At 38.6% G+C, this 27990-nt stretch overlaps 2 protein-coding genes across 5 annotated transcripts in view; one reads left to right on the top strand and one right to left on the bottom strand.

Annotated features, from left to right (window-relative positions):
• SLC18A2 (solute carrier family 18 member A2) overlaps positions 1 to 4439 on the top strand; it is a 52712-nt gene extending 48273 nt beyond the window's left edge. For 2 of the 3 annotated variants that reach the window (XM_073354250.1, XM_073354249.1), the window contains one exon: positions 1602 to 2115. In XM_073354250.1, coding sequence (XP_073210351.1) covers positions 1602 to 1709 — 108 coding nt within the window. In that variant the 3' untranslated portion in view covers positions 1710 to 2115. Of the gene's footprint in view, positions 1 to 1601; positions 2116 to 2299 lie in introns of those variants that run through there. The other variant, XM_073354251.1, reaches the window with a different exon arrangement.
• A 1695-nt stretch (positions 4440 to 6134) lies between these two features.
• PDZD8 (PDZ domain containing 8) overlaps positions 6135 to 27990 on the bottom strand; it is a 148331-nt gene continuing 126475 nt past the window's right edge. For both annotated transcript variants that reach the window (XM_073354247.1, XM_073354248.1), the window contains 2 exons: positions 13905 to 14067; positions 6135 to 11036 (listed from right to left, as the gene is read on the bottom strand). In XM_073354247.1, the coding sequence (XP_073210348.1) occupies positions 8836 to 11036; positions 13905 to 14067 (2364 nt within the window). In that variant the 3' untranslated portion in view covers positions 6135 to 8835. The remainder of the gene's footprint in view (positions 11037 to 13904; positions 14068 to 27990) is intronic.

Here is a 27990-nt window from a genome sequence, read left to right as displayed (position 1 = left end):
AGTAGAAAACACTGTTCATGCATGAGTGCTCAAAGCCAGTTTCCATCTGCCTGTGCTACAGGTGAGCTTTAAAAAAAAAAAAAAGTCCCACTGTGAAGACAACCAGCTTACTGTTAGCTGTCTTGTTAAGGGCAAAAGGCCAATTTTGGGTTGGAGTAATCCTCACACAACTATACTGATGTAAAAATACAGGGTCCCTTACCCTCAAAGGCCTTAAAGTCTTGTGTGCAGATTGCTATTTTGCAATTCTATGGAGTGAAATCCTAACCCTATTGCAGTCAAGGGGAGTTTTGTCATGGACTTCAATGAGGCCCGGATTACACCTATGATGTTTAAGTTCTTCAATCAGACATTAATACAGCACCTCATGAGGGGCCCAACCTTGATTGGGTCCTATAAGTGCTACCATAATTCAAATTATAACTGCATAGTTCACTGTTCTCTAAGTAACTTGTTGCATGTTACTGATCTGGCACTGCTCTGCTTTCAGTTTTGATGAAGAGGACAGAAAGCCGATATCCTACCTTATTAACTTTGCATGATTAATAAAAACCATAGTCTATCAATAGAATATCATGTCAATGGTTTGTAGTGGGCTGGCCTTGCATTGCAATAACTGGATTTTTATAGGTTAGCATTAAATACAAATAAACAGGCCACCAAACTCTGTTCTCACAGACAAGGCCTGATATTACAGTTGCAACTCACAGTGGCCCAACTTCAGTCAATAAAATTTACACTGGGATATTCCAGGGATTAATTTGGGCTACCAGTTTCACTGGTAACTAAAGGTATGTCTACACTGCAATTAACCCCCACTGGCTGGCCTGTGGCAGCTGACTCAGGATCATGGGGTTGTAGAATTGAAGTGTAGACATTTGAGCTTGAGCCCAGCCTCTGGGTTCCTCCCCTCTTGCAAGGTCATGGAGCTTGGGTTCCAGCCTGAGCCCCATGGGCCTGTGTCAGCTGACAGGTCAGCTGTGGTATTTAATTGCAGTGTAGACATACCTTAAGAGCAGAATTTGATCCACTGTATAAGACTAGAATAGATGCTACAAGTTTGAATTAGTTTCTGAAACCAGAAAGGAAAATTTTCTCCATGTGTAGGGAGGTAACTGGTAATATTATGAACAGTAGTCATAGTGTGGATTATTCACATTGATTTGATGCGTCAGAAGTGGTGGGGAAATCAAGTGACCCAGGATAGAACCATTCCTTAAAGCAATGGTATTCTGCCCTCTTGTGATTCAGATTATTAACAGATGATGATGCAAAATGTAGCTGTAAATTCACTATCTGTAACATACTGGAAAGATAACTCACATCTTAGTGACACAGGGTGAAATCCTGGTCCCACTGAAATCCTATATATAGAAGTTTTGCCATTGACTTCAGTGGGGTCAGGCTTTCACCTATATTCTTTATGGGCTTGATCCTACTCTAGTTGAACTCAAAGGTTTTGCCACTGACTTTAATGAAAGAAGAATCAGTCCCTAAAACAGTGGCTAAAGTTGTGTGGCTTTTTGTGAAAAACAGGCAGCTGCAGACATCATTAAAATGTTTAACAGATATGCTAATACCCCTACTCTTTTTTCTTTTAGGCAATACTCATGGATCATAACTGTCCCCTTAAAACAAAAATGTATACTCAGAACAACGTCCAGTCATATCCAATAGGTGATGATGAAGAATCTGAAAGTGATGAATAATATTAAAAGCCATATTATTTTGGTGTACACAATGCAGTGTTTCCTGTGAAACATCTCATACAGAAATATGTTTTAGGTGTACTGTACTTTTAATGGTGAAATAGTAAAGAAACCAAAGGTATATTATTTATTTCCCATGGTTATAACGTAGATTGCCAACTGCCTTATAAAGAGAAAATAACTTTTATAGGGGTTTGTATAGTGTTGAAAATTTTATTTTATGTATTTAATTTTATTAAATATTATACAGTATATTTTTTATTAACTGTGTAGTTAAATCTGTATAAACATTTGAATCCAAACTATAATTTTCTAAATCTTATTCATGGACACTGACATAAGATTTCATAGTTTGGACTCATTAGTGGTAATGAGTTCTTGACAGTAAAATGCTTCTATTAATTATTCCTCTGATTAAAAAAAAGGGAAGTTCAAAGAACACACAACCTATCCAACTCTCAGCTCTTTTAAATATACTGTGCTCTTTGAAGCACATTCACAAGAGATAAAGTCTAGAATTAAGACAGCACTTTATTACCAGTTGTTCAGCTCAGGGTCATACAGTGCCATCAATTTTGGTTTCTTTGCAGAGCTTCCCTGATGATTCCAAAGGTGAGCTCTGCATAAAATTGATGGCATACTGAGACCTTACGGTAAGAAAATAAAACTTTATTTTTAAAAACAAAAATTGTTTTCAGACATATCAGTGTATTGCTAAAAGAGTTAAAATGTGTTTCTGAAGGATGGGTACTGCTCTAACTCCAGTGACTCTTGCTGGCTCATCCACTAAAGGGTATTGTCACTAGCTTTAGAAGAAACTGTATATTTGCTCTCACACAGGAGATACTATGGTTTCCATCTGATGTGTGAAGGAACGCTGGGCAAATTTCAAGGCAGGAACACACTTTGGATATATAGGGATGAATTGAGAGGCCGGTGTTGGCTATTAATCTAAAATAGCACTAGGTCAACTAAAGAAACAAAAGATAAGAGTCAAAATTTGTCCTCACATGTATGCTCCCCCTTTCCCCCCTTTGAGGATTACAGTTGTATCAGAGTGAAATTGGGTTTTAAAACTACAGCTGATGTAAATACAGATGTAGCTCCACTGAAATCAGTTCAGCTATGCCAATTTACACCAGCTGAGGATCTGGCCAAGGATATGTAAATGTACAACAAAACCAAAGTTAAAACATTGCCATTACTTTTTTGCCCTGTAATGTAGTCTTAGTTAACCATATATTCTAGGTGCTGGGAAAACTGGATAGAAGAGTATTTGATATCTCCTGCTAAAATTATTTATGTACAAGTGGGCTATTGTACCTTCAAGAGAGTAGGGGCAGCATGAAGCCTTGACATTAACAATTTTTATATTCAGAAGTTTTATTTTTGTCATCTCAACTTTATTTCAGGTACTTCTTACACATTCGTTTCAGGATTTTTATGATTAGTTAAGATCATTGCAGTACCACAGTATTTACATTTAACATCTTTCTTAAAGGACTCCACTTCGGTAGCTTTAACTAAAAACTATTTTACACTGATTTGCCTACACTTCTAGAAATTTTGTTTGTCTGTTTCTTTTATTTGAAAATGAAGTCAAATGATAAATTTAGCCAAAATAATGGAAAAGTAACAGATAGCTCATTATCAATACCTCTAGTTATTTGATGAGACTAAATCTAATGCAATGAAAGTACTGCATTAGGCACTCTAGTTATCTGCACTGAGAAAAATCAAACTGTTAAAGTAAACACAACAAAAAACGGAAGTGTTTTTATCTAGTGTTGTGTACATGTAGTTTTTGTTTGTAAATGAAAATCTTTATGTGCCTTCTTTCATGTATCAGCAGATGTTTCATGTACTAAAGCAGATACTCTGTGTTTACATATGGTTTTGTAAAGCATATATAGTATGGTCAGAAAGTATGGAAATGCTGTGAATCAAATCTCAAGTATTGCTTTGTTGATAATTATGCAGTAAGACTACATAAAATAAATAAAAAGTAATCTGAAATAAATTCATGATTTATTGCAACACAATACGGTAACTATCTCACCATTTTCTGTGCTGTTATGGTTTGCACACACCAGGAAGTGGAAAGAAGGTAATCAGAATTGATCAACCTCCTAGGAAAGGTTTCAGAGGAGCAGCCATGTTAGTCTGTATCCGCAAAAAGAAAAGGAGTACTTGTGGCACCTTAGAGACTAACAAATTTATTTGAGCATAAGTACTCCTTTTCTCCTAGGAAAGCAACATTTAACTCATACCTAGTCTATTTATGATTTCTAACAGGCAGGTTAAACGTTTCCACACCAGGAGACAAGAGGCCTGTGTATAACCTGCTAATGTAAAATGAGCTCCGAAGCAATCTGACAAATGACTTTTGATTCAAATTTTAATTTTTGTAAACTGCTCTAATAAATAATGCAGAAAGATGTAGAAGGGATTACAAGGCATACAGGAGACTGTTCATTCCTGAATGGACATGTGTAAGTAAATGTACGTAAAATGCTAAATAGTAATAAGACCACACCACAGCAGGAATCGACTTATTACAAAGTATGAAGGATCACAGCAGAGTCTGAAAACTGACTTATGCTAGTAACTACTTTTGCATGTGGCTGTCTTCTATTATATTTTATTGATGCAATAGGTTTGACAGCATTTCTGTAGCTTCCAATACTCTTACAATACAAGAAAATGATTCTTTCCATGCCCCACAAAGTATCTGGAAGACAAACATTTTTAATACAACAGAGACTGAGATTTGGCAAGTCTGTCGACAGCTCCTTCAGTCCACTGCATTGGTTGCAACACCAACTATATGTAAAACTGCCATGCAGTGCAATATCCTTTCTACAGTTTTCTTTAATAGAAGCAGTTTGTATTTTTAAGTTTAGCATTTTTTTAAAATAGCTTCAACTGTGAGATTTATCAATGAATCTAGTTGCATGACTAGGTAATGGTACATATGAAATTCATGTTTTGATGAGTGAAATGAGTGAGAAATGTGGTCTTCATATTATGACTGCGTGTGTTTGGGATTTGGATTTTTCAGTCTGTAACAGGGCAGTAAAATAGATTATTAGAATTTGTCATGACCTTGAAATTTGTTTCCAAACAATTCTCTGCCTTAAAATGTTTACATCATACAAATTTGTAGATCAATTTAAAAAAAACAATCAAATGTCAGTAAGTCTTTTACTTTATGTTTTTGTGAACATCTCTGGTTGATATCAATTGTTCAGTGGAATTTATTGCCCTGAAGTTGGATCTATAATACTAACATTTAAATTTTAATTAGCATACCGTATATTCATCTGGATGAAGTGCAATCACCAATTGCATTAATCAGTGAATTTTTTATGTTCATATTTAGATAACATAAGTTGCTACATTTAGAAGGCCCTATCAAGAAAAAGGTAGAATGTCCTGTTCACTGGATTTATTTTTGCATTTTTCTTGATCAATTAAGAATTTGTTTTAAAATGAAAATTAAGGGAGACATTCACATTGTTACACAAATCCCAAGTAAATGAGCTTTGTGAGAGAGACCCTTGAGGAGAGATTCAGGGGGTCAGCTCAGTCCTCTTCAAGCGACGGGCAGAGTGCAGAACAAGTGGACTGTGGCTCTATGTATCCCCTCACTGTGGGGTTTCTAGTCAGCGTATCCAAACATATCATAGCCGAGCTGGCTGTGCCCTATCACTCTGCCCCCAACACACCCACATACCATGGAGACAATGGGCACAGTGGAGACCCCCTGTATGACCTCTCTCCCTTCCTTCTCCCACCGCCCATCCCAAATCCATGCAATAGAACCATGAAAATTCTGCTGTACTTTGGGTCTTCTGTGGCCATGGAGGAACAGGTGGATTTCATCTAAAATCAGTATTAACAACCCAATGGTACGGCATGGCTGTAATTATATTTACCTTTAACCACATGGGAAACTTTGAAAAACATTCTGTTTAGGAATAATTCTGCTGCTGTCATTTAGTGTATTTTTCTATCCCTATTTCCCCTAAAAAATATTTGCTGCTTAATAGGTTACGTGCTTTGCTACTCCTCCTCCTCCTGTAGTTACAGATGTCTATTTATGACAAAGTACACATTGTAGGAGAATACAGATAGGGAATTGGCAGGAGGAACAGATCAAGTGAGTTAGTAAACTGCAAGGATTCTATTTTTTTAAAAAATGTTACAGGGAATAAAAAAATAAAGCACAAGGAAGAAAAAATATAGGATAGATCAGAATTATTCTTAAACAGAGTGAGTCAGATTGTTCCCTGGTGTAACTCCATTGACAGTCTTTATTACCATCATTAGAAGTAGCAGTATTTGTACAGTGCCCAGAAGTCTTAATCAAGGATGTGAGTCCTGCTATTCTAGGCACTCTGCAAACACTCATAGTTACACCATCTATTTATTTGGCCCAATGTTTTTTAAAAACTTCCATACTTTTTAAATTGTGCTGAGTGTAATAAAAATGCATATGCTAAATACAGAGAATGCATTAAAGGCTTACACAGCAATCAGTAATTTTACTTTTCTATAAACATATATTCTCTTCCCCCCCAAAGGTAGTGTGCTTTCTAAATTATCATACCTTAAATAGTAATATTTTTAAATATTGCATTGCAGTAGTTTAACAGTGCAAAGAAGTAACTGATAATTTAGCAAAACTATTTTATTAAAGCTTGTTCTCATGATAAAATCATAGCCAACAAAATCATCAGGCAGAGTTTCTGTAACTATGTGTAGCTGCCACCTAGCTACATATCACTAAATCAAATATATTCTCATTTTCTGTGGTATTCTTTATTTTCAGCTATTTACAGGAAAGCAAAGATTACATTAGGAATGTAGTATTACAGCTTTTCCTCAAAAGTCAGTGTTTATTGTAATTAATGCCAGATAAGATTTTTATGTTTTCCTTATCACTCAAATACAACTATTTCCCCTCCCCATTCGACATATTTAAAAATATTGCACTACATTTTTTGTTTTACAATCATAATTAGCACTGTTATATGAAGAAAATGATATCCAGCTTTTCATATCCATTGTATTACACAATTATAGAATTTAAAATATTGAATATGTTTTTGTGAAAAAACAAAATTTATGTTATTTCTGCAGCTACTTCATGCCTGGCAGAGTTTAATGATGTACTTGGATATACCTGAAAGCTCTTATGGTAATCCATAATGAGCTAACACTGACGAAGATTTAGTCCAGATCATCACCAATGGTGAGCTACTCAAAAATAAAATGTGGAAGACATAATATGCATTTTAATCAGGTAGATGGGTAAACAACTATTTTAGTCATTAAAAGGATTTTATTCTGAAGCAGAATTTTAAAAAGTGTAATACATGCCTATTTGAGCATGGACAGTGTTTTCCACACATCAGCTAAATAATCATCAGGTGCCCGAAAACTTCACAAAAAAAAAAGGGTGAGTAGTTGCATGAGTGCAAGTAAATGATTTTACTTAAAAGTACAAATAGGTTTTTCCTGCTAAAACTATTGTTTTTTGTTTTTGTCTATCACAAAATAAATTGAGACATAAATTGAACAGAATACTATGTTAGTTTCTGCCTGCCAATTAAAACCATTAAAAAACATAAAACAAAAAACAATGTAACTGTATTAGCTTCACTGTTGTTTGCACAAAGGCCTATTTGCTACAATCCATGATACAATACAGTACCTAAAAGAAAGATGAAAACAATATATGGTCTATCTCCATATACAAGATGGAGCCTCAGATACATTTATAATAAATCAATAGGAATATCATACTTAGCCAGACGATGCTAGAATCCAAAACTTCACCCAACACAAGACCAGATGGTTCTTTTCAAAAAGTACTGGCCAAATTCCTCCTCACCTCTACTGGACTTATTTGTTTTGATCCAGTGCAAAGATGTTATACTTTGCTGAATAAGATGGTCTTTTTGCTCAGACTGTTTCTTCTGGTTGAGTGGCTGAATGCAGTTCTGTAATGCATGGTGACACCAGAAGTGTTGAGACATGTAGCATATAGTGATTCTGTTTAAATATGAAATTTATTTTGCACTTAGAATCTGTGGGTGGCAAAATAAATCTTAAACCTTTTGAAATCTTAAACATCCTTGCATGCCTTTGCAAGGAGAGTGGTAATGCTAATTCTAAGAATCCACATTTTAGAACTGCAATTTTCCTTTAATAGGTTAAAATGTTATAACATTTAAAAATGTGATTATATTCTATAAGGCTGCCAGCTATTTTTATCTTAATAAAAATAATATTGCTACTTTTGCGGGACTAGTCCAATAAAATTACTAAACAGTATTGGTACATACTTATGTATTATATTCAAACAGGGTTTAATATCCCAAAGGTCTAAGGAGAAAATATTTTGTTTGGTACAGCATTACTATATATCGGATTAGCCACAACTTTTCAAAAGTTATCTGTGTTTAACAAAAGTATAGAAAGCAAGCAACTTGATATGTAATACCACCTTTACTGGACAGTTATTATAAACAGACAAAATAAAAGCCACAGTGTTTGTTTTCATGATACATTTGGCAAAAAATATACAACTATTCAGAAGACATAAATCAATGCAACGTGATCAAAATTTCAAAACCTGGTCCCTCAGTGATTGCTGTGTTGTCATCAGTTTAGGCATGCAGCAAGCTCGCAAACGTTTTCATCATATAATGGAAATCAAACATTTCAAAAATCCTGACAATTTCCTGTTCAAATCACTAATTCAAAAACAAAAAAGGTCAATAATGCACAAAGGACACCACATATACATTAACATGAAATGTTAGCTTACATAATTTGAAAAAAGTTAAAAATAAATTATTAAAAATAAACTCCCAGTATAAACCCAAAAATGTAGTTTTAACACAACTTGAACCAGCCAGTTTAAAAAAATGGTGGTACTGTAGCTGGAAAAATACCTCTGCTAACCTTACTCTTACACAGGCAAATAACTGTGGTGAAGCAGGTCATGTACATTGTACCAGTGTTTAATTAAATTTTGACTTATCTGATTTTTTTTTTTTATTAAGTGCAAAGTATTCTTTTCAATCCATTCTTCCGAAAGCCAAATATGCAACTATCAGTCAACTGAATGAGGAGTATCAAGCGGTTCTTCTGATATGCTGTTGAATGTTGGGGCCTCTGTCACACTGACCTCTTCATGATCCATTTCTTCTGTAGTACTAGAGTCTTCTGCATATTTAGTCATTTTCCTGGATTGCTGGTCTAAAGGTGTATTTTCCAAAGATTCTATATCCTCAATGCCTGCTCTGTAGTGGATCATAAGCAGTGTAAGGGCTTGCAGTCTTTCACCTGATTTAGCCAATGCAGCAGAAATTAGTGCTTTTTTCCTTGCATCACTTGTCTCTTTTTCTTCTTGAATGAGTGAATTATTATTTTCCAATTCTTGGTCTATTTCATTCTGCAGCTTATCCAACATGAACTCTAATTTCTGGAACCTTTCCTCTGTAGGCAAGCTTTTATAGAGATCACGGCCAATTTCTTTTACTGCAACGAAGACATTGTCATCTAGTCCTCCCTCCTTTTTTGCTAACTTTATCCCTGTGCTAGCTGCACGTTTTGAGGGACTATTTGTACTGCAAATTTCAGTGTCACTGCTTTCATTATCTGAAGTGTTTGGAGTGTGCTTTGGTGAAGGTTCTACAATGTCCATCCCTGGCTCAACAAGGCGAGCTTTAGGGACTTGACGAAGATTTAACAAACGGGTACTTGTGTTGATGATATGTCTTGTTAAACCTGTGGTTTTGTTCACAGATTTAGATTCTGAATCAACACGAGAGGATACAGCTTGAGGAGCTTCCTGCCCCTCCATCCTATAACTTCCCATAATTCGGTCAAGTCTCCTTTCAGCTCCTACACAAAATGGGGTTTCAGTTAGACATTTTTCTTGACATTTTTTATGACAAACATAAGCACAGAGCATGCACTGGGAAGCTGCTTTAGTCCAAACCTTCTTTTTGCAGTAGTCACACCAGGTGGGATTCTGGAACTGAGTATCTTGAAAATTATGCTTGTTTTCTGTAAAAATCATTTGTCCCAGATAAGGATCCTCTTTCTGAAGTGCATGAACTTCTTCTACCAAATTATATTCCTTTTCTTTCTCCAGCAGAAAACTTGAGTCTTCTGGTTCCCCTTCTTTTAGGTATTTAAAGTGTAACGTTATATCGCCATAGCAAAACTTTTCATTGAATCCCTTACGCACTGTCAAATTGCGCAAAGCAGTTCTAGTGACTGCTGCTTTCGGCGCAGGGGCGTTTAATCTAAGTGTTCTAAGGTATTCCATGGATGATGTAGCTATACAATCTAAAGCAATTTCTTCAAGTTTTATACTTATGTGTCCTAAACAGATAAGACCACCCATTTTGAAAGGGTCTCTGCACCAAAGTGCAATATTAAGGTACTTATGGTATCCTTCCACTTCAAATATACAGGAGGATGCCCTTATCCTTGCCCATCGACCTTGTCGATTGCGATAAGGAATTTCTGGTGATTCCCATGAATGATGGTCATCTCCACTTTCCTTAGAACTACGTGAATTTTCTGAAGTTGTATCTTTTACTATTTCTGGTTTTGTTACTGTTGGTTTTGATATCACTGGGTCTTCCACTTGATCATTATTTTTTGTTACCTTTTCTGTGCATTTATCTCCATTGTTTGCAGGTGGAGGAGGCCTCTCTGGTTTTTCAGAAGATATGTCTCCTGTTTCTAACAGATTTTGAGTTTCACTAGAAGGCAAAGTAAGTTTAATTTGTGGCCTAGGTGGGACAGGAGGTTTAGTACTGCTCCCCTGAGGTGGTCTAACTGATTGCTGTGATGTGTCCTGACCCTCGGAACTTTTGGGCACGACCAGTTTGACTCCATCTTTTGGTTGTGTTTTTAAAGTTGTCTGATAATTTCCTAAATGTAGCTTGCGATTTAGAATTGGAGATATTGTTCCAAGTGGTTTAGTAGCAAATGTTACTACAGAACGTTTGGGACTCTGAGTTGTTGGCATCTCTTCTTTGAAATCAGGTGACTTTATCTCACAAGCTAAATCTTCAAATTCTGAATCCAGTTCTTTGTTATCAGCATCTGTTGAAACACTAGCTTGTTCCTCTTCAGGGTGTGCCAGAAAAGCAGGGTCTTCGAACTGTCCAAAACCATCCTGCAGTGCTGCACCATGCTGATTATAACCAACAGGCCTTTCATAGAACACTAAAACTCTGTCGCCAGCCTGCTTAATAAGCTTTAGCACTTGAACAGTCGATGTGATTTTAACTCCTATAAAAAAAAAGAAAAAGAAAAATTAGCAAACGTGAAAGAAAAAAAAGACACCAGTGTCCAAAATCAGTACACAAATTCATTCAAATCTGTAATATTTAATAATAATATTGTTATTAATAAAGGGGAACAGTAAAGCTATTATGATAAAAAGATCCCAACTGGAAGGTAATAATAGTGGGATTCTTTTAATTATTCTTACCGAAGTAGAACAGTATTGGTGTGGGGGAAAAAGAATAATTGATAAAAACCATTTTACTATGAAACTAAAAATGAATGGGTGCACACTGTGGATTTTTAGTAGTATTTAGCACCCAGACACTAGAAGGATGGGTACCTGCCTTAGAAATATGCATAACTCAAATAATAAAGGTAGCGTTAGGCTAACAAACAAATCAGCGCCAGTACATTAACAGCAGCATGTAGGCACAGTGGCCAAGAATCTCAGCTGGGCTCAATGGTGGGAGGAGGTGAAGATGGCTCTAAGCCAGAGGTGGGCAAACTATGGCCCGTGGGCCACATCCGGGCCACGGGACCCTCCTTCCTGCCCGGCCCCTGAGCTCCTGGCCCGGAAGGCTAGCCCCCGGTGTTCCCCTTCCCCCGCAGCCTCAGCTCACTGCGGTGATGGGGCTGCGGGCTCCTGGGGCAGCGCAGCTGCAGAGCCTGGCCTGACCTGGTGCTCTGTGCTGCGCGGTGTGTGGCTGGCTCCAGCTGGTGGCATGGCTGTAGTGCCACCAGCCACCAGTGCTCCAGGCAGTGCGGCAAGGGGGCAGGGAGCTGGGGGGTAAAGAGGGCAGGGGAGTTCGGGGGGGGGGGGTGGTGGTGGTGGTCAGGGGCTGGCAGTGTGGATAAGGGTCGGGGTGGTTAGAGGGCGGGGAACAGGGGGGTTGAATGGGGGTAGGGGTCCCGGAGGGTCAGTCAGGAAGGAGGGGGGTTTGGAGGGGGCGGCGGGGGGCAGTCAGGTGCGGGGGTTCTGGGGGCCGTCAGGAGACAGAGAGCGGGGGGTTGGATGGGGCAGGAGTCCCGGGGGTGGGAGGGGAAGGGGCCAGGCCACACCTGGCTGTTTGGGGAGGCACAGCCTCCCCTAACTGTCCCACCATACAATTTCCAAAACCCGATGTGGCCCGCCCCTGCTCTAAGCAATCTATTTTCCTGGTCCTGACCCCCAGGCATAGCCTAGACTGATACCTAAGCATCGCTTTAAGGCCCTGATTCAGCCAGGTACTTAAGGATGTGCTTAATTTAAGTATGTAAATAGTCCCACTGAAGTCAATGAAGTCCATGGGTGATGTAAGGCGGGCTATACCAGCTTCATGCCAGCCAAGAATTCTGTTGGGGCAATCCTCAGCTGCCTGTCCGAGCCAGCTTGAAATCCCTTTTAGACCTCTAGAGCAATGCAATGAGAATTTAGGCAGGGCCCAGGATCTGGCCCATTCTGTCATTCAGTTTAACACTATAATGTAAATCTGTTTATTGTTAGAGTTCCATGGGGTCATGAACAGAAGTAGACTCTGTGGTCTGAATCATTGGATGTCTTTCCTGCACCTGAGTACACGGGCATTTGATTCAGGGTTTGGCCCTGTTTGAAACCCTAGCATGCCCTCCTGCTGAAGCATGGAACTGTATTATTGGTGACCTGAAATGGTTTAAATAATTATCTGACTTATTCGATGTGTCTCAGGAAAAGAGTAGATGGTGACTGATGATCTGGCTCTGTGATCAAGGCCTTGTCCTGCTTGCCATAGCAATCTGAACAATTCAGCATATTATTTTACCATAATTGGATACTTCATTTTCACTTCAATGAGACATGACATTTACACATCTATTTAGAGACAACTGTAACAGCTGTATCTTCTTAATTTTCATATTGGTAATTATGAAGATAATAAATATGCAAAAGAAATGGACCGTTTTTAGATTTTCAATCAACTGCTAACAAAAACAGCATCTAGTAAACTATTTTAAAAAGAAATAGGTTACTAGAATCAGTGGTTGACCACGGTTTAATACCACAGTAGTCTCTGTTGGACAAAGAGCAGCTATACAGTCCATATAGCGTCAAAGTCTTCCTGTTGAGAGAGTTGAATTCCATTTTTAACTATGGTCTGTGAGCCCAGGTGTCATTTTAGGACAACATACTACACTCAGTCCACACCAGGATTTCCAGTGATGTCAAGGGAGGTTTGCACAAAGATCAAGGATACATCATGGCTTTTATGCAGCAACTAAACTTTCAATTAACATTAGCCAAAATTTGCAAATCTGGGTACCTAAAGTACTCTTTAAGTAATATTTCAGCTCCAAAATAAAAGTGGGCAGAGAATCAGATGTGATGAGAACCTACAGCTCCCAATATGGAAATGGTACTTTCATACTCAACAAACCTCCTTGGGTCACATTTGAGTTTTATGTGATTATTTTACAGTCAGAAATAACTTCATGCTCCTGTTAGCACTTCAGAGCCAACACTGGGTTTGCAGGCCTGGGAGACAGAAATACTCTATTTTGCTTTTTAAGTAAGCAGATGTTATACTAAAAAACATTAAAAGATGATGAACAGGGAACCCCACAATGCTGTTTTTAGAGCTGTGAAGAGTATAACTCCACTTCAAATGTTTCTTCAACTGTTTGGATTTATATCAAGTATAGAATAAATGTTTTAATACACAAGTAAAGGTGTCACAGTTAAATTATACACCTTAGGTGGCCATAAATACACAAAAGCTAATGTAACAATAGGAGACTGTTTTTTGTTGTTGTTGCTTTAAACAGCATTTTACTTGAATAAAACTGATTACTGCTCTTTTGTAACAACAAACTACTGTTTTTTAAAAAAACAAACAAACAAATGACGTGATTGCTCACCTCCAATCGCTATAAGTCTATCTCCTCGTTGGAGATCAGCAGCTGCGGCAGGTGAGTTTGGTGTAACAGTTTCAACAACAACATATCCTCCATCCTCTTCCTTAGACGGCACTAGACGGAGAGTGAGTCCAACACTTTGTAAATTCCCTTTAATTAGTTCTGCCTGGAAAGAAAAGACGTTAAGTTTATTGGAATTCAGTGGCTAACTGACAATGTTTCAATAGTTAGTTACAATCAATCATATATTTATGGAATGAAAATAATTATAAAAATAGGCATTATGAAACACAGAATATAAATTTTTTTTTGACTGTATAGGGATCCACTTGACTTCAAGAGGCACTTGATCAGGTCCTATATTCACCATTTGTTAAGCCAGTTTATAGTTGCGGGAAAAGAAATAAAACCTCACCAATTCTCAAGACTATATGTACTGTAACTTCTACATTAAAAGGTAGTGTAAGAAATTCCCATTTATACATATTGTACAAAAACTTAAAAATATAGTAAAGATATATACACACGTGTCATATCCTCAACAGCTAACCTGTACAAATGCAATTCAGGAGGGAAAGGAGCTTAAAGATCACCTTTGCAATGCTCTGATCCGGCTGAAGCTGCATGTAGGCAGCTCCCCCGTACTTATTCCTATATATATTTTAGTATGGCTTCAAGGTTTTGGTAACAGAGCATCAAAACCATTCACTTTTAGGATGCTACTTTGTATGTAACACATTATATTTGAATTTGGCTATCTACTGTACTTCTGCCAAAGTGCTTTTCTATCCATTTGAGACATTGCAAGTTCCCCTATGTCTAGTCTCTCAGCTTGAAGGAGTGAAATTTAATTTGGTTTTTTCGAGACAATGAGACAAACTGAGGACTGCTGTTTTCAGAAATCCTCTAAAGGAAACTTTTTATTTGCTTTCAATTTACTGAGTTTAGGTAGGCAGTTTCCCCCCTTCCCTGAGCCACTATTCAATTGTCTATGTTTGAACTGTCTGGAGTTTATCCTCCTCTTTGAGTGTGTGTTGGTTTGCTCAATATCATAAGATGACTTTTGTATATGAAGCAGATTACTTACAAGACCCTTTCCCTGGCCATACCTGGCTTTATCAATGTCCCTTTGCTATAGTCATGACACTCAGGGCAGTCTTGTTTTTTGATGAATAGTTAAGTTTTGTACCATACTTTGTAGATATAAAAGTGCTATGAACTACAATTAATTTTCTTCTTTTACCTAAAAATGGTCTTGTGGTTAAGGCAGGAGATCTGAGTTTACTTCCCAGCTCTGAGGCAGACTTTCTGTGTGAACCTGGGCAAAGCATGTAATCTCTCTGTGCTTCAGGTCTCCATCTATATAATGGGGATAATATTTTCTTTCACGCTCTTTGTCTGTGTTGCCTATTTTGAACGCTAAAACTGTAAACTTGTCAGGGCAGTGACTGTTTCTTACTATGAATATGTATAGCACCTAGAACAATGAAGCCCTGATCTGGTCTCACCTGGCATCTTTAAGCGCTACTGTAATGCAAATAAATAATCTAATTGCCTATAAGAATTACGTCAATTTCTTAGGTTTCAGAGTAGCAGCCGTGTTAGTCTGTATCCGCAACAAGAAAAGGAGGACTTGTGGCACCTTAGAGACTAACACATTTATTTGAGCATAAGCTTTTGTGAGCTAGAGCTCACTCCGATGAAGTGAGCTGTAGCTCACGAAAGCTTATGCTCAAATAAATGTGTTAGTCTCTAAGGTGCCACAAGTCCTCCTTTTCTTTTTTCAATTTCTTAGCTCCTCCTATTCCATTCTATGTCCGAGACAACTCTAGTATTAGTGTTGCTTAGCAACAGGCTATTCAGTTAGGATTAAAAAACAAATAGAAAAGTTTATTAGAAATATTTTTGGAAGAAAGTATAGACGTTTTATAAAAGGCCTATTACACGGAAAGAGACTCTTGACACAGTAATACACTTTTCACTTCATCAAGTTCATAGAGTGACTTTAGGTTATGTAGCTTTGCATATGACAGGATTAGAAGACTACTACTGATGGCAAGAGACTGACAAGAAAGAACTGTGTCTTTGATAAGAAAGTGACAGGAAAAAACAGGATGATTCCCATCTTATCTGCATTAGGGTTAGCAAGTTTTTCAAATTTAATTGCACTGTATTAATACTTCTTTGGAGCCTTTCTGCCATCTATTGTAATGGTCTACAGTCCTTTATTAAATCTAATTCAAAATAATGAACCTCAGTCCATGGAGTCTGGAATCAATTAACAAAATGGGATATTTCGATGTCATGGTAAAGAGGAAAAGGCTGGGTTCTGGTCTGGTCTGTCAGTTTTGCGATACCTAAGGAGAAGAGCTCTGTTACCCTAGTCACAGTCGCTGGCTTCTAATTTTCCCTGAGGGTGCTCAACCCCTGCTCAGCCCCAGGCCCTGCCGCCACGCCACCCCTTCCCTCAAGACCCCACGCCACCCCTTCCTCCAAGCCCCCCCCGACCCACCGCCCTCCCAGTGCCTCCTGCATGCTGCAGAACACCTGTTCTGCAGCCTGTAGGAAGCACTCGGAGGGAGGGAGGGGGAGGAGTTGATCGGTGGGGGCCACAGGCAGGTGGGAGTGGGGGGAGGGAGGGTAGCTTGGCTGACAGTGGGTGCTAAGCACCTGCTAATTTTTCTTCGTGGGTGCTGGAGCACCCACGGAGTTGGCACCTATGATCCTAGTCCTGAATTCCCTGATCATTGAGGTAACTGCTCAGAAAGCTTGGCTTTCATAATATTTTGAGAGTTGCTTTTCCAACAGGGTCAAAGTGTGGATGGACAAACGTCTCAGGATTATTTCTAAGTTCATTTTGAAGACCGTAATAACTTATTTGAAAACTAGTACCTGACAAGATGGCCTCTAATACAGTGCCTTTTGGTGTGAGGTAGCAATGACCACTAAATGGACTTAATATTAGTTCTGAGCAGTTAAAATATGTGGATGGGGAAGAATGGAAAGGGAGGTAACTGACTACAGTGCCTAGCACAACAAGCCCCAGTCCAGATCATGGCATTTGGACACTAGCCTCATAACAATAAAAATATACACTAATAATAATGCGTGATAAATGTTTGAAAAAAATTACTACCAATAACTCTAGCTCTTAGAGAGCTTGTCAGCACAGATCCCCATTTCTGGAAGGGGCACTCTAAAGCACTGAGTTGGAACCTTCTAGAAAGCGCTGAGCATTAGGATCACACATGCACTTCCTGGAAAAAACGGTTACCTACCTGTACATAACTGTTGTTCTTTGAAATGTGGGTGCAGACATGTATTCCACTCAGATGCTCAGCACAGCAAAGCCAGAGAACTTTGCCTTGCAGTACCCCATAAGATGGCACTGGTGACCTATGACTCCTGAACCCCTCTCTGGCTATTTACGGGTAGCATTGCCCTACCGGCTCAGTTCCTTCACACCAAACTTCAGAGTTGAGATTCCAATGCAGAGTGGATGGAGGATGGGTTGTGGAATACATAACTATACATGTACAAAAACAACAGTTACTGTACAGGCAGGAAACCATCTTTTCCTCTTCCAGTGGGTTGCAGATGTGTATTCCACTCCGGTGACTCACTAGCAGTATCAGAAGGAGATGGGGCTCGGAGTCTCCTTAAAGACTAACTGCAGGACTGCTTTCCCTGTAAGAGGAAAATCAGGTTAAACTGGCTCAGGAAGAATGAACTCAGAGTATGTCTGCAATGGAGATGGCTTGGGAAGAAAGACTGCAGCTGGGATTGGAGATCTTGCCCTGGGCTGGGTTGAAGAACTGGATCTTGCAGACTGAGAAATGTCCTAGGGATTCCAAGGAAGCCATTGAGAATAAGGGTAGGGCACTGATGGCCAGCAGGTACTAGGCCAGGAGCCCCTACTGCAGCAAAGGTGACAATCTCTGTACTGATGGTGGTCTAAGGACAGTCGCAATGACTTCTGAGAGTGTTGCTTGGAAGGCAAGGGAGAGGAATTCTCCTGAACTCGATCCCGATGAGCCCTGGAAGTGCCTGATGGTAGCAGAGGAGCCACTCCTGACAGAGAAAGCAAATGACCAGTCTTGTCCAAAAACTAATATGGAGATGGCATCAGTACTGAGAATGGATGAGCAGTTGACGCCTTCAGTGTCAAAACAGGCATAGCACTTCCGTGCAGTATCAAAATATGGTAACCAGAGCTGAGGCCAGTACCACCTAAGATGAGTTCTGCAGTTAAGATACCTTCAATGCCAAAGATAGCATCTGCACTGATGGACCAGTCAGTGCTGAAAAGGCAGCTGACCACCCCCCAGCCTCCACAACTCTGCACTCTGAGTCTTAGGGAAGGCAGAACATGGTGCCGACAAATGAGACGACTGTGACGAGACCACTTGGTACCAAGGGCACAGCGGCAGCAGTAGGCGTGGCAGCTGAATGTTCCTGAATTATTGGGGAATCTGAAACAGAGAGGCAATGCAGGTCTGATGCCACCTGCTATGCCAATGACATAGGTCAGTTGGTGCTGATACTAACGTCAGTACTGGACTCAATGGATGCCCTGTTACTGGAGTCACTGGTACAGTATCCAACTGATCTCTGTGTCATACTGGGGAGTAGTAAGATGGCCCCACTCCATCCTGAATATTAGAGGAATCACAGTGCCGGTCAGCACTCCTCTTAGAAGATGAAGAGGAATCTCTCAGTCCTAGAATGGCCTTGATCTGTCTCGAGGGAACTCTTCCTCAGAGAGCCATAGGCTACAAAAGGCTCTGCCGGAGCAGATGATCTGCAGAGGCGTCTAATGCTGAAGCTGGTCTTATGGTCTGCTCCAGAAGGTGCTGTTTAAGGTGCAAGTCCCTTCTTGCATTCCCTTCTTGAACTACCTGCAGATAGAGTACCTTTCCTTAATGTGCCCCTCTCCCAGGAACAATAAGCACAAAATGTGTGGGGGTCAGTATTAGGAATTGCCAGCCCACTCAATGGGCAATGTTTAAAAACTGGGGAGGGCATTCCACCAGGCTAAAACTAGGCTAAAAACGGTTACTAACTACTTCTAACAAAAACCTAAGAATACTACTAAACTGCTAACTATACACACACCACAAAAATTCAGAAACACTAGACAGAAAGCAGCAAGAGGTAAACACCACAAAGAATCCTCCTACTCAAGCTGCAGGCAGTGCGAAGGAACTGAGGGGAATTTAGGTGGTACCATCCTTATATAGCTAGGGAAGGAGTTAAGGGGCCAGAAGGTGTAAGTGCTGCTCATAGGGGTACTGCTAGGCAAAGTCCTCTGGCTTTAATGAATTGGGTATGACACACCTGAGTGGAACACGTCTGCAACCACTTAAAGAAGAACTGAACATTTGGACCAAGGAGTTTATAAGGGACCAAATCAATCCCTTATCTATTGCTAAGGAGAAAATAGGTGACGCAGAGGTGACTGGGTGTCCTTCCTCTTAAGTTTCTTTGAATCCAAGGACATCTCTGAGCTAGTCTTCAAGGTAGCCTTCAACAATGAAAAAGATCCCAACTGTTAATGACCAGGTCTCCACAAGGTGGGTGCCAGCAAATCCTTTTTCCAAAAGCTAGCCTCAGAGCTAGGGCTTCCACTCCTGGCAAGTGCAAGACAGTACTGCTTTGAGGAGTGACTTTTACCAAGCAACTACTAGCACCAGGAATGCTAATGAGTTATAGATATCTTGGCTCAGCAAAATATGCACCACTTATACCCAGATTTTTTTTTTAAACTAGGATCTGCCATAATGAAAGACTCTAAAAAGCTGAACAAGGCAGAGTATCAGAGCCAATGAACCTGCACCAAACCAAACATGGGAGCAGAATCAACGACTGAGACTTAACTTAATATCAATGTAACACTGCACTTAGTAGAGAAAATTTCAAGAGAACCACCAAAAGAAGTTTGAAAGGAAAGAACTGGGGGGTTCTGATCTTCAGCTGACCACAATAAAAGGGAACTGAGGAATGTCTGGGACCCAGATATGCTTACATACAATCAGGTCTGAACAGCTGTCTTCCATGAGGGGCCGTCCACTGATTTCTAGAGGGTTCTGACTCTATTAGAATGTACATAGACTACTGATGGACCTACAGGATTCTAATAATACAGTAAAAGCTGTGTTATCTGGCACTTTACCAACTGAAAAGCTCTATAAACCAGCATTTCTGATCTTCATTGAAAGTCCTGTTTAGTCCAGTTGGCACGGGGCTGGCAGGCTCCCTACCTGGCTCCGGGAGGCTCCCTGCAATCTGCGACATGTCCCTGCTGCTCATAGATGGAGGTGCGGCTAGGAGGCTCTGCACGCTGGCCCCGCCCCGAGTGCTGGCTCTGCAGCTCCGCTTGGGAAGGAACCACGGCCAATGGGAGTTGCAGGGGCAGCGCCTGCAGGTGGAGGCTGTAAGCCTACCCATGCCTCTGCCTAGGAGCAGCAGGGACATGTTGCTGCTTGCGGGGAGCCTCCCGAGGTGAGCACCGCCCGGATCCGGCACCCTACACCTTCTCCCGCACCCAAACTCCCAGAGCCCAGACCCCGCACTTTCTCCCATTCCCCAACCCCCAGCCCACTCCCCAACTCCCTCTCTCTTACTTAACTGGAATTTTTGACTTACCAGCACCCCCTCATACCCCCAACATGCCAGATAAAGTTTTTACTGTACTTGAAAGAGTTATTTGAAAAGGAGAGATCCTTGGAACATGAATCAAGCTCATCCTTGGTGTGACTGCATTGAAGTTGATAAATACTTCTCATGAAGACATTAAACTGCTCTCATTTACCAAACTAAACCAGATGAATGGATTTCTTTCTGGCAACTTTGAGATTTTCAGAAAATCTAAGCAGCTCTAATGTTTCTGAATTTTTCTTTCAAGATGATACAGGTTATCAAGGCAGCTTTCCATCTTGGCTGACATAGGTATGATCCATTTGGGCACTTAAGAACTGATGCGGGTCTACATTTTAACTTTCTCTTCAGTACCAGGGAAGTGTAAGATATTTCTTGTTGTGGAACAATGTTAAATGTTTCAAAGGGGAAATATAACCTCTAGAGAAAACACAAGAAAGATAACTTTTAATCAGGAGGTTGATTTATATCTCTTCCCAATTTTTCTACAACTCTGAACTTACACTACAGGTATTTCTGTCACTCAAAAATGGAAAACAAGTATTTAAGGAACACCTGTTTCCAGTTTTACAAGTTTGCCAGAGAGGTCTTGTTGGCAATGCAGATTATCGCTCCAATGAGTGAGGGATGGTTCTTAAATTGTGAATAATTAATGGTTGGCAAAGCACTTTCAGATGGTCCCAAAGACACAATGGTGTAGCATCCACCAAAATACCAACAGTGACACTTCCTGCTAGTTATAGCACAGTCCAGTGCTCTTTCAGAGTTCCCAGGGATTTTTTAATCAACTGAACTCCCGTACCGCTGTGCGTTACATGTAGCTGCTTCATGTCTTTCTTTGTTATGCACGTTTTTTGGTGTAATTTAAACTGAGATCAAATTTGTGAATGACAGCAAATTTAGAAGGACAGGAAACACTCAAAGGTGGAATCAACTTGCTAAATGACAGAGCAGTTAGAACAGTGAGGCTGCAGGTAACGCAAGGAAATGACATTTATTAGTAAAAAAAAAAAAAAAAAGTCTTACACCAGGGAGAAAAAATAAACTGCAGATGCACAAAATCCATTACAGCCAAAAGTAGCTGCACTCCTCATATTAAAGTGAGTTTATTTTCATTTGGTGTCATTAAATATTAGATCTACCATTACTTTTTTTTTCATGTAACCAAACACTATAGTTCCTTAAGTAATGCATGGGATTAGATGGTAGGGAGGGGAGGTTGTCAATGAGAGTATCTCTATATTCGGAAATGGTTCACAGCATGAAAAAGTTAGAGAACCACTGCACTAAACTGTGGTATATCCTGGAATATACCATAAAAAGAGGGGCATGAATGTAAAACAGCCTCTCAAGCATCATCTTACATATTGTTCATGAAACAATCTGATGATTAGGCATACATTGGGATGGAAGTAAAGAACTGAAAAAGAAATACACCATAAAAAGCCAAATAAAACTTGTTCCTTTTGTTTTTTTTAAATATATATAACAAAGGACACAAACCTTTTATTCAGCTTGGAATTAATAAAGCATTGTGATGTGGTGTCACAAACAAAATTTAATGGGATATAAAAGTGTATGAACATTGATTTCCCTATAAGGGTTTTGGAAGCTCATCATTACTACTACCATATGTGCATTTAAATACATCATGGAACATAAGCCTAACTATCACTATTCAGTTTAATAATAGGTCTTTGTTCTGGAAGTAAATTGAAGGAGAAAAATACATTCCCTGTGACTCATAGCTTTCCCCACCCCAGTCTTGTCATTTTGAAAGTCTAACAGATGTTAGCTGCAAGTGAAAATCAAAGTGTTTAATCTTTATGAATCTGAAGAATGCATTTCTCAAGCTTAACTTCATAGCTACACATTTACAACTTAGAAATGCATAGCTTGCCAATATCATTAAAAATATTTTCAAAAGGTGTTAACCAGGATCTTATTTATATTTGCAAATACCTGCAGCTATAATTTTGAACCCACAATAAACTTCAGATACAAATGGAAGCTACTGGACATCTACCTCCTTGATTTACACCTGTAAAAATGTAGGTAGATGTCTATGTGCTACCATCTCAGCTGCAATTTGTTATAGGGGCAAAACCTGTGCCACTTCTGAGAAGGTGAGGAAAAATGTTTTCAGTATTACTGTAATAGCATAAGTAGGACATAAACTAACCATGTCTTTTAAAACTCAGTTTATGAATTAAAATTGGGTACAGCTACATAGTTAAGCATCTCTATGTAAGGAATGTAAATAATGCTCACTCACAAAGGTGGACTTGGAAAACTACCTCGTCTAATAAGGGCAGTAATATTAGACTTTTGCAGGCATAGTGGTGTTGTCATTTTGACAAGCCTTCCAGAATATCAAACTACACCAAAATGATATACTATGACATACTCAGAAAAAAAGAAAATTTAATTTTCAGTAACGGAAGAATTCCTGTCTCTCTTCAGCTTTACCCTATTTACATCTCTCTCTCTCTCTCACACACACACATACACACACAAATGACCAGCAGTACAAATTCTTTTAAGACAAAAAACAATGTAAAAAGATATGTCTGGCTTCAACCTACGTAGAGAGAGGCTCTGAAAAATCCCTCTTCAGTGGCTCTGTATAGGTTTCCTGGAAACTTGACATTTTCTTTTGTTGCTGTATTGGCCCTTTAGGCTAAATAATCAGCTTTTACAAATGGTGGACATTTGAAATTAACAAAGGTGTTGTTCATTGCAGATCTGATTTTTTTTAACCTCATATAGAAGGATAGGAGCATTTTTACAAATAATTCCTATTAACTAGCCAATGGAATAAGTATTGATTGTTAACTATGTGGCATTTACTGTAATTAGAGGTAATTATAGCTTAGCTGTTATCACTACTGTGGCAAATGTGTATGTCACAAATTGTCCAAACATAGCTATCACTTTCCTTAATTTATGTCAGCTGAAAGCATTTAACAGATTTCAAAAACTTGTTAACAGTATTACAGCTGATTCCTCTAACTACTGTTAGCATTGATAGGTGCAGCATAATGTAGTTTTAGGGAAAAAAAGTAAAAGAAATGTGTACAAAGAAGTCTGTAAAACTAGCATTTCTGAATGCAGAGCTGACATGGGGGAATCACATACAGAATCATATACAAGGATTTTATACTAATCATTACTATTGAAGGTCACTATTTGAGAGGCAGTTCCTTGTCTTCTGCTGCCTCAGAAATAATTGTCAGAATAAATATTAAAGACTGTTGCAGCACATCACCATATAAAATAAATTGTGGATTGAAACTACCATTTCTTCATCCCTATGTGTGAGTGCAGTCATCCTGGGTCCATCTGCTTTTGTGAATAGATTAGAAACTTATATTTCTGGGCCAGAATGGGCTGTGGAAAGGATCAGGGAATGTGAAGCCAATGGCATACACTCAGATTCCACTACAGCCCACAAAGTCTCTCTAACAGATGCTCTGTTGGGGTCCTGATATACAAGTTAGGAGGGAGTACAGGCTCTCCTCTCTCTGTGGCATGCTCTCAAATCTATGGGGCAAAGAGATATGAAACACTGTTGTTAGAGTCTGAAGTCCTCCTCTGCACTACAGAACACCCCTTGAGGGGGATCCAGTCTGCATGGATAAAGAAGATCCACAAGTTTAGACACGTGAGCCCCCTTCCTTTCCCAAATTGGAGAAAACTCCCCCTGAAAGAAGAACAAGGAGGAAACTACCAACATTTGACTAAATCCTGAGGGCCAAATTCAGCTCTCAAAACACTCACTTTATAGAAAACTATTTAGTACAATTTTTAGAAATAAGTTGATTATTAGTTTATTAGGCTGAGATTTCCAAAACAGTCTATGAGAGTTAGGTGCCCACATCCTACCCAAATTCAACAGCAATTGGCCACTTAACTCCAATTTGTGCCTTTCAAAAACATCCCCTTAATCTTTATATTTCCTTTAACATGTCAACAGATATTTTGTGAAAATATGCTTATAAAAATGTAATTGAAAAGAAAAAAAATGAAAACAGAAAATAAGCAATATATTTTATCTGATTGTTTTATGTATTTTATCTTATAAATTGTACCAAGATTTCTCTTCAGTTTCTGTAATAAAATGATTAATTCGAGCTAACACTTCTGTATCTTTTCCAAATCCTATTCTTTCCATTAAAAACATACATATGATAATTAGTCCATAGTTTTAGCATACACAATATTTGATTATTTGATACAATAGATGGTACACAAATGTTATAAAAATTAAGTATTCTTTAATTGAAACTGCAGTTAGAAACCAGAGCATAGTCAGAGAAAGCAAAGTGTATGGGTAACATATATGAACTCAGCAGGTAACTGAACTGTGCTTATTAAATAGGCTGTTAACAGATGATGATAAAAACCAGGCTCAATTATATGAAGCAATAACAGTGAGTCTGAAAAACAAAGGCACAAAGATATGATCAAAGCTTTCATTTTAAAATAAGGCTTAATGAGCAACTCATGACTGTGCTCTTATACTAGGCTCTTGAACTCCCTTTAGGCTGAGGTAAGAATGCCGATTCCAATATATACTGAGAATTTTCAATTTCCTCCTGTGGGTTCATGATACTAAAATAGCTTAGATTAGCATTACAGGTATATGATGCAACTTCTACTGCACAAGTTTCAAATCTGAGTTGGAATAGCCAACTGATATGAAAGTAACTAAACGCTGGTCAGAATGAGTTAAATGCCGCAAAACATCAAAAACTAATTTCACTCGCGTATTCAACCACCACTGAAGATGAAATTGAAATGAGAGATTCCCCCATCAAGAAAAAAAAAGGAAAAAAACCCAAACCTTTAAAACTCAGTTCAAGCATTATTATTATACCATTTATCTATTGTTATTCTAAAGGATATGTTCTCACATTTACTTTAACTATACACTTAGGAACAAAGGAGACAAATCTTGGAAATACTCATCAAGGAAAATGGGACAGAGTAATGTAATGAGTCTTTCACTATTTTTGATGGCTAGGCAAGGGCAAGAAAATGGGAATTTCTCCCATAATTTCTAAGATACAGCTGGCTGTGATGTTTTAAAAATATATAGAAAAAATAACTAACATGCTTTTCTGGTTAAATGTTTCACTTCACCTGATTACTACGGGAATAAGCATCTTAGAAATATGTACAACAACAACTTCATTTTTTAATCCTCTCTTTTAGATTTGAACTCAATTCCTAAATAAGTGCAGAATAGTAAGGATCAGACACAATGCCACACAAGACTGATACCTCTCTTGTGGCCCAGTAAGATTGAATCTTTTATTTAAACCAACAGTTTTAGCCCTACTAGTTGTGAGGATAAGCTTCTTCAATGTAAACCAATTCAATGCTGTCTGAATGAACTGAGGACAGAACAACTGTTAGATGGCGATCTGCTCCATTGCCCACTGGTGTTGTACAAATAAATGATACAATAAACCCACTGAATTAAAATATAATTTTTATCTATCTCACTACTGATCATTTTAGCAGAAATATCCATCTATTTATGGTCAGAGGTTGAGTATAGAGTTCCACACTTTTCACCAGGGTAGAATGTTGCATTTGACCAGGCTAAGGAAATTAAAATTACATTATTCACTCTTAAAATTGTGAATAAACTTCATGTTAATTCATTGCAACACTAATTTATAGGTCATAAATAAACTATATCTATGGAATATGTTCATAAAGTTTCTTGACTAAAAAGCTTGAAAAACTTTCCTTGTTTCTATGATTGGGCCCAAATCTCCAAAAGTAGAATTTTTTGTGCTAAATATTTTTTCAGGACCCATGGAACAAAGATACACATGCTCAGGTTGCTGGACAATTCTCCCTCCATACCAAGGAAACTGACATTTGCAGTATTATAGTTGGTAGAAAATTTTCCATCAGAAAATGTCAATTCATCAAATTGAAATGTTCTTTGAGAACATGATTTTTTCTAAATGGAAGTTAGTCAAAACCAGCAACATCAAGTGTTTCGAACTGATAGGAATAAGAATTTGGAGTTTTTGTTTCAAAATGAAAAGTCATTTTGAATATTTATATTGGTTTATTTTATTTATTTCATATTTAATTTTTTCTGTTGTGGCAGAATAAAAATTATAAAATAATGTGAAAAAAGAAGATGGAAAATGTTTGTTCTTCATGTGTAAGGGAATCCCATTGTCTGTTTGCTGGGAAATTAGAGGTTCCAATGACCTTGGAATTACGGTAGCCTGAAGTAGACTCTCCTGCCCATTCTGCTTAGTGCAGAGAAAGTTTGATCAATAAGAAGAAAACCAAAATTAAAGTGCAAAGCCAACTGGCTTGTGGAAAACTAAAAATTGGGGACTACAATTTCAACTTAACTAGAGACTTCAGCAGTAAGAGGCATAAAAATTCATGCCAGTACTGAACTCCAGTGAATGTAAAACACCATTTAAAAAAATCAACTTATCAAGCAAGTCTTTTTCTGAAGAAATACTGTGGAATTTCTCTTGGTGCATCATTGCTCTCTTAATTTTCCCAATGGTACTTTCTTGTTTAACATTTTAATACACAACTGTGCATGATCCGTTATTCCATACAGTGGCAGAGTCATACTGAATCTCTGGACCACAACCACCATTCATACTTTAGCCCTTAGTGCATTACCCTTTTGCTTTATTTTGGGGCCATGTCTTCCGTCAGTTCAGCCCTTACTCTGACTCCTGGATTAGATTCAGTGGCTCTAGAGAGGTTCTTCAATGTTCACATTAATATCCTCTGCAGATATGCATCTACTTAATCTGTCATCCACTAACACTTGAGGAAAATTAACACTTTTTGTTCACTCCCCTCCATCTAACTAGCAAACTCAGACACCACAGCAACATCTTGTATCTTCACTGGTCATAAATGAAGGGAGCAAATAACAAAACATTCAAACCCAGTAGTTAACGAGCAATACAGCACAGACCCTCTCTCTCACACACACACCCTCCCCCCCGACATGGGGGGGGAAATCCACCATCAATTTTTTAATTTGTGTTTTTATACTATATAGTATTTTACATATTAGATTTATTTGGTGTCATTTTTATATATGAGGAGAGCTACAAAAATGCTAAAAGGTTTAGAAAACTTGACCTATAAGGAAAGATTTAAAAAGCCAGCATGTTTAGCCTTGAGAAAAAGACGATTTGAGGGGGTACCTGATAACAGTCTTCAAATCTGTTAAAGGCGGTTATTGAAGACGACAGTGATCAATTGTTCTCTATGTCTCCGTGAGAAGTAATTCTTCCACTCTACTCTGCACGGATAAAGCTCAACTGGAATATTGTGTCCAATTCTGGGTACTAAATTTCAGGAAAGATATGGACAAACAGGAGGAAGTCCAGAGGAGAGCAACAAAAACTATTAAAGGTCGAGA

The sequence above is a fragment of the Lepidochelys kempii genome, chromosome 7, assembly GCF_965140265.1.
Source record: "Lepidochelys kempii isolate rLepKem1 chromosome 7, rLepKem1.hap2, whole genome shotgun sequence".
NCBI classification, from domain to species: domain Eukaryota; kingdom Metazoa; phylum Chordata; order Testudines; family Cheloniidae; genus Lepidochelys; species Lepidochelys kempii.
The sequence above is the reverse complement of the archived record's forward strand: the minus strand, read 5'-3'. Positions and strand labels throughout refer to the sequence as shown.